This window comes from Nicotiana tomentosiformis, chromosome 1 (assembly GCF_000390325.3).
Source record: "Nicotiana tomentosiformis chromosome 1, ASM39032v3, whole genome shotgun sequence".
NCBI lineage: Eukaryota > Viridiplantae > Streptophyta > Magnoliopsida > Solanales > Solanaceae > Nicotiana > Nicotiana tomentosiformis.
Genome location: NC_090812.1, coordinates 38,766,618 through 38,782,761, shown reverse-complemented (window position 1 = coordinate 38,782,761; position 16,144 = coordinate 38,766,618). Strand labels below are relative to the sequence as shown.

The window sequence follows — 16,144 nt, the reverse complement described above, 5'->3', positions numbered from 1 at the left end:
AATCTCCGAATTACATGTTATTTGAATTGTGTGGAGAATATATTAGAAATGATAATAGTCAAACTAAAATATTCATCTAATCTAATTAAAGTGGATGAAATATATATATACAAGGTATCGTTTATATTATTATAAAAATGGGGATAAACTAAGATAAGATACTTAAGTTCAGTCACATTACAAGTTATTCAGTCATTTGGGGATAAAGAAGTTTAATACATTATGTGTTGCTTAACTTAGCTAATTGAGTTGTTGGGAATGATAAATTTTGCGTTATTCGTGTTAGCACGTTTGTGTATACATTAATTTGGCGGAGTTTGGGACTGATTCAGACGTGGTTGGGGTTGAAATAGGAGTAGTTAGATGGGAAAGGAAAATCCCAGCGATTGAATAAAGAAGAGTGTTTTGATGAAGCTTTAGAATACTAATGATTAATAATAATGTCTGGTGGAATCATATAGCATTAAGTTAAACTCTAGATAATTGTAAGAAAAATGACTTCCGCAATAAATTAACCACGGTATAAAATTATAATTAGAAGCAGTAAATAACAAAATAGAAGTATTTGAATATGCAATGGTACGCATTACAAGTGGAATCCGCAGGTCAAATTGAAATGGAATTTCTTCACAACAAAAAGGCAAAGTTGCAAGTTATCTGGTAAAACTCAGTTAAGCAGCACAAGGATATCATAGTACAACATTCATGTACAATTCTGTGTCAGCTTAAATACGGGTAGAGTTCTTATTTATGGACAGCATTCACTTCACTGAATAGTCCTCAAGAAAGTTTGGAAGAGTAAATATACTCATCCATCAAAATTAGAAGGACCAAGATGTTGAATAGACCACCAAAACATTATCTCCACCAGCCAAACAGTCGATACAAATATATTCTCCTCAGTCTTCTATTGTATGCCATGAAGGCCCTGGCTTTGACGGGGTCCTCATTCAAAGACTCGAAAGCATACATTTGCTTCGCTTCTTCCAGACCCTCGATTTCCATCACAGCTTGCAAAAGAGCAGGGGTGTCAATGGTGTACTTGCTTTGCTCAATTGTGTCAGCCAAGTGCCGGATGCTTGAGGCTATCGCTAACATTGCATCTTGAAGAGTCTCTGAGCTACGAGTCCGTTCTGCAGCTTGCCTCTCAGGTTGAGCCTCGGGCTCATCTTCATCTTCATCTTCATTATTAGCAGCCATTTCAGTATATACTGGTTCTTTGGCAGATGACTGTGTCTTGGTTCCATCCGAATCGTTCATATGCTCTGAACTTGCTGAAAGATATGAACCAGATTCTTGTTCGTACTTGCACTCTATCACTGGATTTCCATTCACTTTGGCTGACATTCTACTCCAGCGACTAGGAGCTTGATAATTTCCACATACAATTTTCATTTCTTCATACATGGCTATCTGCTTTCCTCGGAAAGCCCTAGCATCAGGGTGTGCCTAATAACATATTAGATATTGTACAATGGCATCAGGCTAGCAGAAGAATACAAAGTATCTTATGGAACTAAGAGAGATGATAATGAGAAGGCACACCCTGAATAATAATAATAATAATTTAATCAAACTTTGGAACAAAAAAATAATAATAATAATTTAATCAAACTTTGGAACAAAAAGCGAGCATGACAAGCTAAAACTTACAGCAACATATTTCTTCCAAAGATCATCATCCTCACAGTCGATTGTATCTGTATTTGGATTCCAAGAGAATTCCTCTTGACTGAGGATATTACTGATTATATTATACCTCTTTTTGATTGTCTTAAGACGATTAATAACCTTTTGGTTATTTAACGACAAGGGGAAATGAGTATTAACAGCAACACAGGCAGCATTATATGCATTTTCATTGAAGCATTTGTCAACTTTATTTCCATTTCTTGCTTGGATAGCAAGTGCTTCAATCAGACACTTGTCCATTGCAGGAGACCATACAACATTTTTTCCCCTGTGCTTCATCTTCTTTCTCCCACTATCTACGTCGTCATTTCCTATAATAAACAGAAAAATAATGTTAAGAACGCAGAATGCTAGGAGATGTGCGGATGTATTTACATGTCATGTTTCGTGGTTTGATGCAGGCATTTCAATCATCCTAAAAACATGAGCAAGATGACAACACAAATGTAACAGTCCTTGAGAACGGACCCAAACGTTGATATCAAAAAGAATAAAAGCAAGAGGGCCCGTGTTTATTCCAAGAAAGGAATCTCTGGTGGTTGATGAACCCACGTTGCTGAAATTCATAGAGGCAGAGCCTCTGGGAATAAAATTACCAAAAATGAATCTGTCAGGAAAAGGAGTCAAAAACTGCCACTACACTTTGCAGTAAACAAGACTGAACCGCGAAAATTGAGACAGAAGTTCAATTTAGCTTGACCTCAAGCACTCTCCACTCTCCAGCTCCCCCGGGAAAGAGAAAACAAAAATCATTACCCAGCAATAGTTAGAAAAATTCACACATATACCTGCACTAGTGATAAATATAATATAACATCAAAGACAACTCACAGCATAGGTGGCCGGCTTATGAGATGGGTCATACATAACGTTTTGCCAAAGAGTACTGGAATTGTGATTATGAACTCTGCAGGAATTTTATTTTCTGCTATCATTTCGGATTTGCTACTCCCACTTATACACACACACACACACACACCTATATATATATATATATATATATATATATATATATATATATATATATGCATGTCCTTTTTTTCGGGGGATAAAGACCATTCCCACTCAAATATGCTATGCTTGTTTTAAAAAGCATATAACTACAGGTAATGCAGAAGTCCAATAATGCATCATTATGTGTATAAGCATGCATATGTAGAAGCATACAAGACTGGAAGGAAAAGAATAATTAACAAAATTTACTTAGAACTAAAAGTTGAAGAAGCATATAAAAAGGCTGACAAAGGGATGGAAATTGGTCAACTAGATGCACATCAAATTGCTCTGTTTCCTGTCAAAAGCACTGTTGTTTCCTCATCCCATTATCTTAGAACTATTACTGCTAAAACAATTGTACTAATGAACTTGTTATGATTTATGCTTGTTGATTTTGGTGAGATGGAATTTGAATCTAAGTTCCATTTGTTTCCTTTGTTTAAAAATACATCCACAACCATAATACAAACCCTTGCCAAGATTTTTCAAGACCTAAAATTCCGCCCGAGCTACACTACGGATCAACACCACAAGAGTCCACACAATGTGGAAGTTGAAGTCCATCAATTCATAGGACATGATTTCCAGCACAAGCACTTCTTTCAGCTGCTTCGTCAATTATATACGCTTACACTTCCGAAAATCATCACTATTGGCTACATCATGAACATATAAGCTTATATTGTACAAGTTTATCTATTACTATTATTTGGTTGATAATAAATTTAAGCCTAGTAGTTTCATTTAATAAATAAATAAAAAAGTTGACGGAAATTGTGTTGCTGGTCAAGTGTACCTACGCAAGACAACAAGTGTACTTATTTTGGCCCCTGATGCGTTGGTCTAACAGTAAGAGCACATAGTGTGATGAACCGATTAGGTGCTCGTCAAGAGTTCAAACCTTGATGTAGACAAAAGTCTGGCATTTAAGTGAAGAAGCGTAGAGGGGCAGACCCATTATCCACAGGATAGAGGGATGTCAAGACCAAATGAAGCCAAATTCGTAAATGTAACCTTCAAACTTTTAACCATAAATACTTGTTAGTTATTCACAAATTCTATGTTTTAAAGTATGTTTTGAATCTAAAGATATGATTTACAACACAGTGTGAGATTCAAATAACGGCCAGTTTAATACGTGATACTTATCATGATATGACAACTATGTCAAAGACTAACAGGTCTTATTGAAGAAGTAAAAGAGTTCTAGACATTCATCTCCTCTGATATCACTTCCTCTGTGGGCAATGGATTTTTTTCTCTCTCCTAATTAATAGTCTTTCAACAGATATTCTAACCCCTTCCTTAGTCAAATCCCGCAAGCACCTATAACACAGACACATAGTATATGCCCATTTCCAGTCCATTTGATTAAAAGCTCCAAATATGTAAAAGCTCCCACCTTTCCCAGCACAAACTCTATCAAGCAAAACCCAGATAGAAAAGAAGACCAAAAATGCAACAAAAACAAAAACCCAGATAGATAAATTGAAAAAAGGGTTGAAAAAAGTACCAGTAGTATGATAGAGGGGAGTGTCAGGGGCATAATGAATAGTAGGTGATCTCCTGCGAGTCAGCGGTGGTCTGGATCTCATTGTTTGCCGGAGCTAGGCGGTGGCGGAGCAGCTGCTGACGGTGGCAGTCGGTTGTTGAATTCACTTCATTTGTAGTAATTGGCTGGAGTAAGGTGTCGTCAGGACTCAGGAGCTATGATTCACTGTTTCTCGAGAAAATATTTTCCACTTTCCCGTTTACGAAAAGGAGCATTTTTGGTGGATCAGTGCGGTCCTAAGATCTGGATTATTAGATCTGTGTACGACATATATTAAATTCAATAAATTCGTAAGCATGATCACATGGTCCAAAACCATAAAAGTACTCAGGGTCGTGTGGTACTATGCGTAAGAAAAAATAATGGTGGATAGAAATTTTGATGGTTTGTTTGGTTATTAATTTTGGGATAAGTTATCCCAAGATTAAAAATAGTATCAAAATAATTTATAGTTACAAATGATTGAATAGTAATTCCGAAATAAGTTATCTCACGTTAAACAATAAAATAAAAAATTTTACTATTAATAAAGCATACCAAACAGTAAATAAAAAATAATCACAAGATAACTAATTCTAGTATAATAAATCCCATTATAACTTGTTTTAGTTATGAAATGTATTCTATAAGCTTATTTGGCTTGTGGTGAGAAAAAAGATTTTGGCAAAAAATTCTTTACGTGATACAGGTTTAATTGTTTAACATATAACTCTTGCATTACTAGTGCAAACTTTATATAATTTAAAAAAAAAATTATTTTTATAAAAGTCTCTTTACCTTCATAAGTTAGGGGTAAGATCTGCGTACACACTACCCTTTCTAGATCCCACTTGTGAGATTTCACTGGATTTATTGTTGTTGTTGATGAAAAAATTCTGTATAATTGGTACTCCACATATTTGGTTTCTAAAATGAAGCTTCAAATTATTAATATTAGTGTAACTCATGCGAATTCTATATATTAATTTATGCCGATGGAATGCAAAACATAATATTTTTATATCACTCACACCTGGATAAAATAACCTAAAAACGTCTAAAAATCCTTAAAGACTGATTCTTCCTGGATATTGCAATCCCTGCATGACAATTTCAAAATTGTGGCTGAGCTTGTTGCATTGACAATCTTTGCATTATTATTTGCTGCAAAAAAAAAAATCTATTATTATTTTGCAAAACTAACACTACAGATTTTTCAGATAATAAGATAGAAGTATGAATTTTGGTGCAGAAATTATGCGAAAATTAAGGATATGAGAAATTATAGCTCAAGAATATGCAAGGTTACGTTCCTCGGGTGTTTTTCCCAAGTATTTCCCCTGTAAGGTTTGTTTCAAGAATATTATTACTCTCTAAAGCATATATCATCAACAACAAGACTGCACTAAATAATATATGGACTGAACTACTAACTAAACTTATGAATTTGTTAAATCCTAGAGATCAAGTCATTTACAAGTGTACATAATTATAATATTATCACTGCTTCACTTCTCATTCTCACCAACAAAGAGGAAATTAAAACCGGGAACATAACATAGCACTGTACAACTACTTGTATATTATTCTATAAGTATCAATCTAATGATCTGCTTCCAATTAAACCACAAGTCAAAACTCCTTTGTACTCGTAAATTTCTACGGACAATATTTAGTTTCACAAAAGCAAAAAAAGAAACTCAAGTGTTGATCAACATATCTTGAAAGAAATTAGGAATCAAGGAGCAATTCTATAGAAAACATAGGTGGTGGTATCAATCAAGAAGTAGTAACCCTAATCTTTATTATGTATGAAAGAAAGGTAATGAGTGCATAAACTAAGTTGGCGCAATATATATTCATAGGCACATTGTTCCTTTTCCCATCTTATACGGAAAAAGCTGCATTATGGTAGTTTCCTAAGCTTGCAAAATTAGTTACTACTTTTTTAGGCAAGTATGGAAACTTACAAATTGTAATTTGTTTCCTCATCGCTGAAAATCATTTTATCCATATTTTATTTTTTTCACCTAATGCAGTTAAGTTATAAGTATTTTTAATAAATTGTAAATTAAGTAAATTCAAAGTATAAATAAAGTAATGTAGTCACAATGTTATATTTATGATTGTTATTTTAATATTACGTACATATATAGTTAATTTTTAGTATTTTTTTATTCTCTATTAATTTTGCATGTAGACTTTTTAGTTTGATTTCTATTAACAAATATTTTCTATATTATAATTTAAAAATTTATTTAAAACATAAATAGAGAATCTTTTAGGAATTTATTATCAAATTTATATCCTTTTAAGCTTTTCTTAGTTGCGTACATTAATTGAATATAGATTTTTAAAACTATAACTGTTTAGAGTATAAAAGAGAGAAGACAAAAACACTTGCTTTACACCTCTACGCTCTTCTATTTGAATCTAATTCTAACCTTCCGATTAAGTACTGCGATGAATGTCTTCTTAGTTCTTACTAAAACATGAACTACTTGCAGGTTTCCCGCTTCCCAGCCTCATTATACAAGCATAATCCATGCATAAATTTATACAGTATATTATTTTACACGGGTAAAATGTTGCATGACAATTTCTATATTGTCACTCACTGCCTAACAATATTTGCCTTGTTATTCACTGCAAAAAAAAAAAATCAGTTATCATTTATCGTATACGAATAATATATACTTATATTATAAAATCTGCTAATTAGTGTGTGAACCAAAAGTCCCTTAAGATTAGTGACTAAAAAGCAATTATGTGAACTGCCAGTATTACAATTTCGGAAGGCTATTGTTGGCCAATTTGATATTCTTATGTTAAGTCTGCCTGTTGTGAATAAACTCCCTCACTATATTGAATGTACCAGCGTCCTAGCCATTCACAATTTCTGTCAAAATCTGCCTGCAGTTGTTTTAATATTCATAATCTGTGTAATACAATATCCATCGAACCTAAGGAATACATTCTTCTGATATTCCAAGTTATTATTTCCTAGTTCTAATTACATCTCTTCCAAAAGATGATAGTTCTATTGCGTTATATCAATTTTTTAGGTCAAAAGGATAGTTTTATATCTACATTATATAATGAAGGCCTTAGGTTAAAAGTTGAATTACAAAAATATTCTTCAAAATTTACTAACCATTTTACCCTTCACCAAAATAAAAATTACCGGCCTCCTACTCAATATTTAAGATACATTAATAAATCAAAATAAACCAATAGACTAACCAACATGACCCTTCGTTGCTATAAAAAGAATTAGATGATTCTGAGACCCAACTCCAAACGTTAAATTATCAAAATACATTTATGAAATAGATAAATAAATAAATAACTTTACTTTCAAGTTTAATTCTAAATATTTAATTAAATTATGAAAAGACACAATTATAAGTAAAAGATACTTTTCAAATAAGTTGTTTAAAGTTAATATTAAACTACATTTGTATATTCTAAAAAAATCGTTAAATTATGAAAGGACACAACCTTAAGTAAAGAGAAACTTTTCAAATCAATTATTTAAAATTAATCCATGCCCTTTATCAAACGTGATATTGGTTAGGATAAAAAAGGTGAGAAATTAGAGCATTGTAGATGGAAGTACAGGAATACATGTTCCCCTAACTCTCCCTACATACGAAGTTTTCAGGTGGGATTGAATTTAATTTATAAAATAATACAAGACATTATACATTATTTCTTGAGTAGAAAAAAATAAAGAGAGCAGCTTAGGTAGTGAGAAAATTGCAAGTGGCAATGCCAAAAAACGATGGGATAGATCCTTGCATCAATTTGTGCTTTGTGCATGCAACATGTGACTTGATATTTTATGTCTCTCTTCGTTGCTTCTTTTTATGACTTTAAACTCACAAAAAAATATCTTTAAGTATCGATTCGCACCATGAGTAATATGATATTCTCTTATTCTTTGATTTTATGGTATTCTTTCGTCACCGAGAATGACTCCCTCTGATTTTTTGTTTTGTTGTTGTTATTAAGGTGCGATTGAAGCATACAATTGTTTTTTTTAGAAGTTTGGTGCTAGAGGAAAAGGTAGTAGATTTGACTTCATTTCTAATCTACTTATCTTTTTGAAATTCCTTCATAGTATTCAATTTCGAAAGTGTTCATAATATAGGAATTTACTAATATTAGATAGTTGAGGTGAGAATATATTTGGTTCATTCATCTCTATGTTATGTTTTTTTTTTTTCGTAAAACGACTTTAATATTCAATACAAATTGCTTACCTGGTTTTGTAAAAAATATAGATTTGATTAGAGAAGTTAACTTAGGCATATGCATTTTGGTCAAATGGATGTATTTTGAAACTGCTTCATAAGGTTAAACCAAGTACTCTAGCTTTCATTTTAACGTATTTTAGTATCGTTATTAATTAATTTTCCAATAATAAGTTTGAAAATAATGATGCAGTTGCAACAGAACTTATCGAAACAAATGTTTTATGAATCAAGTATTATTTTGTGTTTGAGAAATTAAACTATGTGTTTACCCTCAAAATCGGGTAATAATTGAATTTATAAGTGATTTTAAGGATACATGGACTAACTTGATACAAAATGATAAATTAGATCGTAATTGAAATAAATAATGACAAAGTAAATGCAAACCACACGAATTGAATAGTATCAGTGTCGGTCAACCTCTTCTTGAGTTTTTGGAGTATGGTTTTGTTGGTCGATTCTGCTTGTCCGTTCCCACTAGGTTGGTAGGGTGTCGATAGGATCCTTTTGATTTTACGATCTTCGAGAAATTTGCTAACTTTGCTGTCAATGAATTATTTCCCATTGTCGCACACGATCTCGGCCGGCATTCCGAACCGACATATGACATGGTCCCAAATAAAATCAATGACTTCCTTCTCTCTGACCTTTTCGTATGCCTAGGCTTCCATCCACTTAGAAAAATAGTCAGTCATAAACAATATAAATTGAGCCTTACCGGGTACCCATGGAAGGGGACCAGCGATATCTATTCCCCACTTCATGAATGGCCATGGTGACAAAATCGAATGCAGCAACTCCCCGGGCTGATGAATCATCGGAACATGTCTTTGACATTCATCACATTTTCGTACGAACTCCTTCGCGTCCTTTTCCGTATCGATCCAGTAGTAGCCGAATCTGATAACTTTTCGAACCAATGATTCAGCGCCTGAATGATTTCCATAGGTGCCTTCGTGGATTTCCCTCAAAACGTACTCGGTATCCCATGGTCCTAGACATATCGCGAGTGGGCCATCGAATAGGGTTCCGTCTTCGGATAGGCTAAACCGAGCTGCCTTTGTACGTAGGGCCCTCGATTCTTTTGTATCCGAGGGCAGTTTTTTGGTCTTCAGATATTCTATATATTTATTTCTCCAGTCCCAAGTTAGGCTCGTTAAGTTAATCTCGGGATGGCCTTCTTCCACTACCGATCTCATAAGTTGTACGACTGCCCCCTGAGTTGAACTCGTCGTCCTCGATCGATGATCCTAAGTTAGAAATGGCATCGGCCTCACTGGTTTGATCCCGGGGTACATGTTGCAAAGTCCATTCTTTGAACCGATGTAATGTTACCTGTACTTATCCAGGTACCTTTGATTCGTTCTTCTCTGACCTCGAACATCCCATTATCTTGGTTTACCACAAGGAGGGAGTCGCACTTGGCTTCTATCACCTCTGGCCCCAAGCTTTTGGGTAGTTCGAGACCTGCAATCATGGCCTCATATTCGGCCTCGTTGTTAGTCAATTTCACAGTCCTAATAGATTGTCTAACTACATTGCCGATTGGTGGATTCAATACGATGCCAAGTCTGGACCCTTTTGCGTTCGAGTCCGTAAAAAGGGTCCAGATCCCCTATGAGGTTCCTGAGTTGATTAATAACTCTCTTTCAACCTCGGGTATTAAGGCCGGCGTAAAGTCGGCCACAAAGTCTGCCAAAATTTGGGATTTAATGGCGGTCTGGGGTCGATATTCAATATCGTATCCACTAATTTCCATGGACCATTTGGCTAACCGACCCGAGAGCTCGGGCTTATGCATGACATTCCTCAATGAGTAAGTAGTCACGACACATATGGGGTGACACTGGAAGTATGGTTTTAGCTTTCTAGAGGGAGCACCAACTTTTCTAGGTGAGGGTACCTATTTTCAGCCTCACCTAGGGTCCTGCTAACATAGTAAATTAGAAATTGCATACCTTGCTTTTTCCGGACCAGGACTCCACTTACTGCTATCTCCGATACTGTCAAGTACAAGTATTGTTGTTCGTCTGTCTTCGACGTATGAAGCAACGGTGGGCTTGATAAATACCGCTTGAGTTCCTCCAAGTCCAGTTGGCACACCAGGGTCCATGAGAAGTTAGTCTTCTTCTTCAATAGTGTGAAGAACCGGTGGCTCTTGTCAGAGGACCTCGAGATGAATCGCCTCAGGGCGTCTATGCGCCCGGTTAATCATTGCACGACCTTCAAGTTGTCCACAAATATGATATCTTCGATGGATTTGATTTTGTCAGGGTTGATCTCGATTCCCCGGTTAGATACCATGAATCCAAGGAATTTACCTAACCCAACTCCAAATGTACATTTCTCCGGGTTCAGCTTCATATTGTATTTCTTTAATATGCTGAAGGTTTCCTGCAAAAGTTTTAAATGGTCCTCTGCTCGCAGGGACTTAACAAACATATCGTCAATGTAAACCTCCATTGATTTTCCTATTTGTTCCTCGAACATCCAGTTTACTAGGCGTTGGTAAGTGGCACCGCCGTTTTTAACCCGAATGGCATCACGTTATATCAGTATGTTCTGTATTTAGTGTTGAAGGAGGTTTTTTCCCGATCACCCAAGTTCATCCGTATTTGGTTGTACCCGGAGTAGGCATCGAGAAAACTGAGGATCTCGTGGCCAGCTGTGGTGTCGATCATGCGATCGATGTTGGGCAAAGGGAAAGAGCCCTTGGGAGATGCCTTATTCAAATCCTTATAGCCTACACACATTCTTAATTTGTTCCCCTTTTTAGGGATTGCTACTACATTTGCTAACCAATTCGGGTATTTAACCTCCCGATTTGACCCTATTTTAAGGAGTTTAGATACCTTATCCTTGATAAAAGCATGTTTGACCTCAGATTGGGATCTCATCTTTTGCTTGACCGGATGGAACTTCGGGTCCAGGCTTAGTTTGTGAGTGGTTATCTCCGGTGGAATCCCTGTCATATCAAGGTGGGACCAAGCGAAACAATCTCCATTAACTATAAGAAATTGAATAAGTTTTTTCCTAAGATCGGGGCTTAACCCCGTGCCTAGGTATACCTTTCGATCAGGTAGGTGTTCACTCAATATGACTTGTTCCAGTTCCTCGACCGTTGATTTTGTAGCGTCAGAGTCATCGGGGGCTATGAAAGATCTGGGGACCCCGTAGTCATCGTCCTCGTCTACCTCTCATTTCTCCGATTCCATTGAGGCTGGTATCAGTGATTGCTATTTGGCCCCGTCTTTTACCATATGGTTTAGATCCTTTGATATTGAGATTATGGATGTTGGGATCACTTCATCGACCGTGAACATTTCCTTGGCGGACGGTTGTTCCCCAAAAACTATTTTGACTCCACTGGGTGTTGGGAATTTCAGCACCTGGTGCAGTGTCGAGGGCACTTCTCTCATGTTGTGGATCAAAGGCCTCCCGAACAAAGCGTTGTACATCATGTCTCCTTAGATCACATAAAACTCAGCTTCCTGGATAGTCCTGGCGATGTTCACCGGTAATGTTATCTCACCCTTAGTGGTTTCACATGCCATGTTGAATCCATTTAGAACTCGGACTGCAAGCACAATTTGATCTTGTAGACCGAGCTGCTCCACGACCCTCGATCAGATGATGTTGGCCGAGCTACCTAGATCAATTAACGAACGTTTAACTCAAATTTTATTTATGAGTACAGATATTACCAGTGCATCATTGTGGGACTGAACGATCCCTTTCGCGTCCTCGTCTTTGAAAGACAAGGTTCCTTCCAATATGTAATCTCGAGTTTGTTTCTCCCTCGTGATGGACACTTTGGTGCGCTTCAACATCGGCCCCTGAGGGACATCAACCCACCAATGATCATGTTAAGGATGTGTTGATATTCTTCTTGTTCGGTCTTTTTGTTAGAATCCCTATTCATGAAATGATTCTTGTCTCGGTCGCTCAGGAATTCTCGAAGATGCCCATTGTTGAATAGTCGGGCTACTTCCTCTCTCAACTGTCAGCAATCCTCCGTTCTGTGGCCGTGAGTATCGTGATACTTACATATCTGGTTAGGATCCATTTGGGTTGGATTAGATTGTAGAGGTCGAGGCCATTTGGTATCTTTGATGCGTCCGATAGCTGATATAATGGCGGCAACATCGACGTTAAAGTTGTATTCCGATAACCTCAGTGCTTCTTTAGGCCCGATGGGCCTGTCGAAGCTGTTTTTGCTCATGAGTCCCCGGTTGCTCTGACCTCGGTCACTTCTCCTTTCGTTTCTCATAGATTTCTACTTGGACCCACTGCTTCTTCGGTCTCCATTATATGGCTAATACCGATCCCTGTTTGGTGTTGGTTCACGATCGATGTCTCTCTTGACTCTGTCGATGGTTCTGATGGGATAAACGGACCTCGAAGGGACCCCGAGTTGATCATCTTCCACTCTGATTTTTGATTGATACCGGTTATGCACGTCGGCCCAAGTAACGGCCGGATATTCTATCAGGTTTTGTTTCAACTGCTGTGAAGCCACCGAGCTTCAAATATTGATCCCTTGGGTGAAAGCCTGAACTGCCCAATAATCAGCGACCGGTAGCAGGTCCATTCGTTCCATTTGAAATCGGGACACGAACTCTCTGAGCATCTCATTATCCTTCTATTTTACTTTGGAAAGGTCCGATTTCCTGGTTTCGACCTTGATGAACCCGGTGTGTGCTTTCACGAAAGAATCTGCAAGCATAGCAAATGAGTCAATAGAATTAGAAGGTAAGTTGTGATACCATATCATAGCCCCTTTTGATAGGGTCTCTCCGAACTTCTTCAACAGGACATACTGGATTTCATCATCCTCCAAGTCATTCCCTTTGATGGCATATGTGTAAGAGATTACATGCTCATTTGGGTCGGTCGTTCCGTTATACTTAGCAATCTTGGGCATGCTGAATTTCTTAGGGATCGGCTTTGGAGCCGTGCTCGGAGAAAAAGGTTTTTGCACGAACTACTTGGAATCCAGGCCTTTCAATATTGGCAGTGCTCCTGGGATTTGGTCTACCCTGGAATTGTAGGTTTCCACCATTTTGTCATTAGCTTCGATTTTCTTCTCCCCTGATTCTATCCGTTTGGTCAGCTCTTCGAGCATATTTATTATCTCGAGGTTAGCTCCCGATTCATTTTCATTTGACCTTTCTATGACCGGTTCATCCATGCGGGTGACTTCTCGGGGTGGATCGGGTTCAACTCTGCTCGGTGCACGACTTTGGTTCGGTAACTGAGCTATCGCCGCCTGTTGAGCCTGCAACATTTCGAAGATCACCCGTAAACTGATCCCGTCTCCTCCAATATTTTGTGTATTTTGAGTTGCCGATTAGGCTCCACCACAGACGCTATTCTCGGGGTCGGTAGGCAAGTTTGCGTCGATAGCCACATGTAAATTAGCGTCAATTGGGCTTGCGACCGAAATTCTGATGGGATCAAGGGGCGGTACCTCGTCACCGGGCGCTATGTTGTTATTTTCACCGTGATGACCGAATTCATTGTCAACATGTAGGTGTGTTAATTGAGAATTTGACATTTTAAGTTTTAACTTGCAATTAGATATACTTCAAAGAACAAGTGTAAAGTAGTGTGTGTTATGAAGATTTATATCAAATAACTAATATTATCCTTAGTACCACGGTGGACGCCAAATTGTTTACCCTCAAAATCGGGTAACAATTGAATTTATAAGTGGTCTTAAGGATACGTGGACTAACTTGATACAAATTGATAAATTAGATCGCAATTGAAATAAATAACGACAAAGTAAATGCAAACCACACGAATTGAATAGTATCAGCCTTGGAAGGTTAGTCACCCTCGAGTCAGGTACGCTTCGATCGATGTCAGGATACAGAAGAACAAGATCTTAAAGAGAAATAATAATAATGTATTGCTTTGGGATGCGTGTTATAATGTGTTAAATGAATTATCAGACCCCCTTTTATATAGTAGAGGAGTCCTAATTTAGGTACAATTCTATAAAAGGTAAAAAAATTCCTTGATTACTTGATTGCCGGTTCCTTACTGATACGCGCCGAGATTTCCGCCGTAATACCCAACCAGTCACGGATATTTCGGTCTTCTGTTGGTTATGCTAATAATATTTCTTCGAGCTCGATCGGGGTAAGGTCGACTCCGGGATTACGGACTCAATATTTTTGAAGACAGGCGTTCTGACCCCGGGTTCTAGCTCGGTGGGACTCGGGGTCGATCTTCAGTCTTTGGTTATCATGTTCGGAGCCTAACTTGCCATGTCGTAGGAGAGCTCGATTACGACCGTATACAACATGTCAAAGATGGAAGAAATAAAAAGGAGAACAAGAAGCAACGAGGATAATTGGATATTAAGTACACATTGATGTCTCAATTTATGCTTTACTAGATAGACGCCATAGTCTTACAATGAACTATCAACAATTGTTGTTACTTACATAAATTATGTTAGCATTTGTACGAGAATCTAGAGTCATATTAGGTAATTAAGCATGGACGATGTTAGCTCATATGCGTAGAATTACCTTTATAAACTTACTCATGCATTTAAACTAATTATTTAGTTGCTTATATTTTTTGTGTATTAATATTTATATACTTATTCAATTTTATGAATTACTAACACGTTAATCAAGAAGGATATGAAAAAGTAATAGTGAATCATAAATTAGATTAGTAGCTTGTTAGTCTGTTACAATCGAAAAACAATACTATCAAAGAGCCATGAAAAATAAGGTGGCCATAAAATTGGATTCTACTTTTTTTTTTACTTAACCTTTTCTTTAAATTCCTATCTTTGTGATTTATGCATGAATCCAACTTCTACAAATATTATTTAGACTAAATAAAACCCAATGATCTTAAAATATATTTATTTGCATGAAATGGATTAATTTATTGGTATATAATTTAGCAGCATGCTCTTATAATATATTTATTTGCATGAAATTAATTTGTTGGTATATAATTTCTCAGCATTCATGAAACTCTGTGAAAGATTATTTTTCAGGTTACAAGTCCTAAAGTATTATTTAAAAGACACCATTTTCTTTTATTTTCTCCAAAATTTATTTCTTAACAACCATGCAATACATATGTTGACAAACATGTGCGTGGCGAAAAAATAGATATATATATATATATATATATATATATATATATATATATATATATATATATATATATATATATATACATACATACATACATACATACATACATACATACTAGTTAGCTATCCTTACAGTAGGCTGCTGCATTACCAAACCCATATCTCAAACAAGGAATAGTCTAATGCTACATTAACAATATTATATATTTTAATGTTTCTTTCAAAAATAATTCCTAGGGTGTCTGCCCATAGCATTTCATTGACAAACACCAGAGGAACTACCAAAAAGTTGATTCATGCTTCCTTGCTTCCTTCGCTAGTTTGTCTGCCACCTTATTTGCCTCCCTGAACGTATGGTTTACTAGTGGATCCCCCATAGCTTCTAGGAGAGACCTGCATTCACAAACCAAAGGATCATAGATCATATGACCATTATTTATCCATTGTATTACCTCAGCTGAGTCCAAGTTGGCCTCCACAGGTAATATATTATTTGATACTACCATCTTTAGTCCCTGCATGTAGCTCATAATGGAG

General features: G+C 36.5%; 1 protein-coding gene across 1 annotated transcript; it reads right to left on the bottom strand.

Annotated features, from left to right (window-relative positions):
• Positions 1 to 546: 546 nt before the first annotated feature.
• Positions 547 to 4,567, bottom strand: LOC104107647 (uncharacterized). Its single transcript, XM_009616508.4, has 3 exons — positions 4,202 to 4,567; positions 1,654 to 2,003; positions 547 to 1,449 (listed from the first exon to the last, which is right to left on the bottom strand). The coding sequence occupies exons 1-3, from the start codon at positions 4,281 to 4,283 to the stop codon at positions 859 to 861; spliced, it is 1,023 nt and encodes a 340-aa protein (XP_009614803.1). The 5' UTR covers positions 4,284 to 4,567; the 3' UTR covers positions 547 to 858.
• Positions 4,568 to 16,144: the final 11,577 nt, after the last annotated feature.

Bases quoted from the DNA above. Each gene is read 5' to 3' on its own strand.
- LOC104107647 (XM_009616508.4), bottom strand. From the start codon at position 4,283: ATGAGATCCAGACCACCGCTGACTCGCAGGAGATCACCTACTATTCAT. The intron at 2,004-4,201 runs GTACTTTTTTCA...TGTTTATTATAG, and splicing joins TCCCCTCTATCATACTACTG to GAAATGACGACGTAGATAGT. The intron at 1,450-1,653 runs GTAAGTTTTAGC...ATATGTTATTAG, and splicing joins TTTGGAAGAAATATGTTGCT to GCACACCCTGATGCTAGGGC.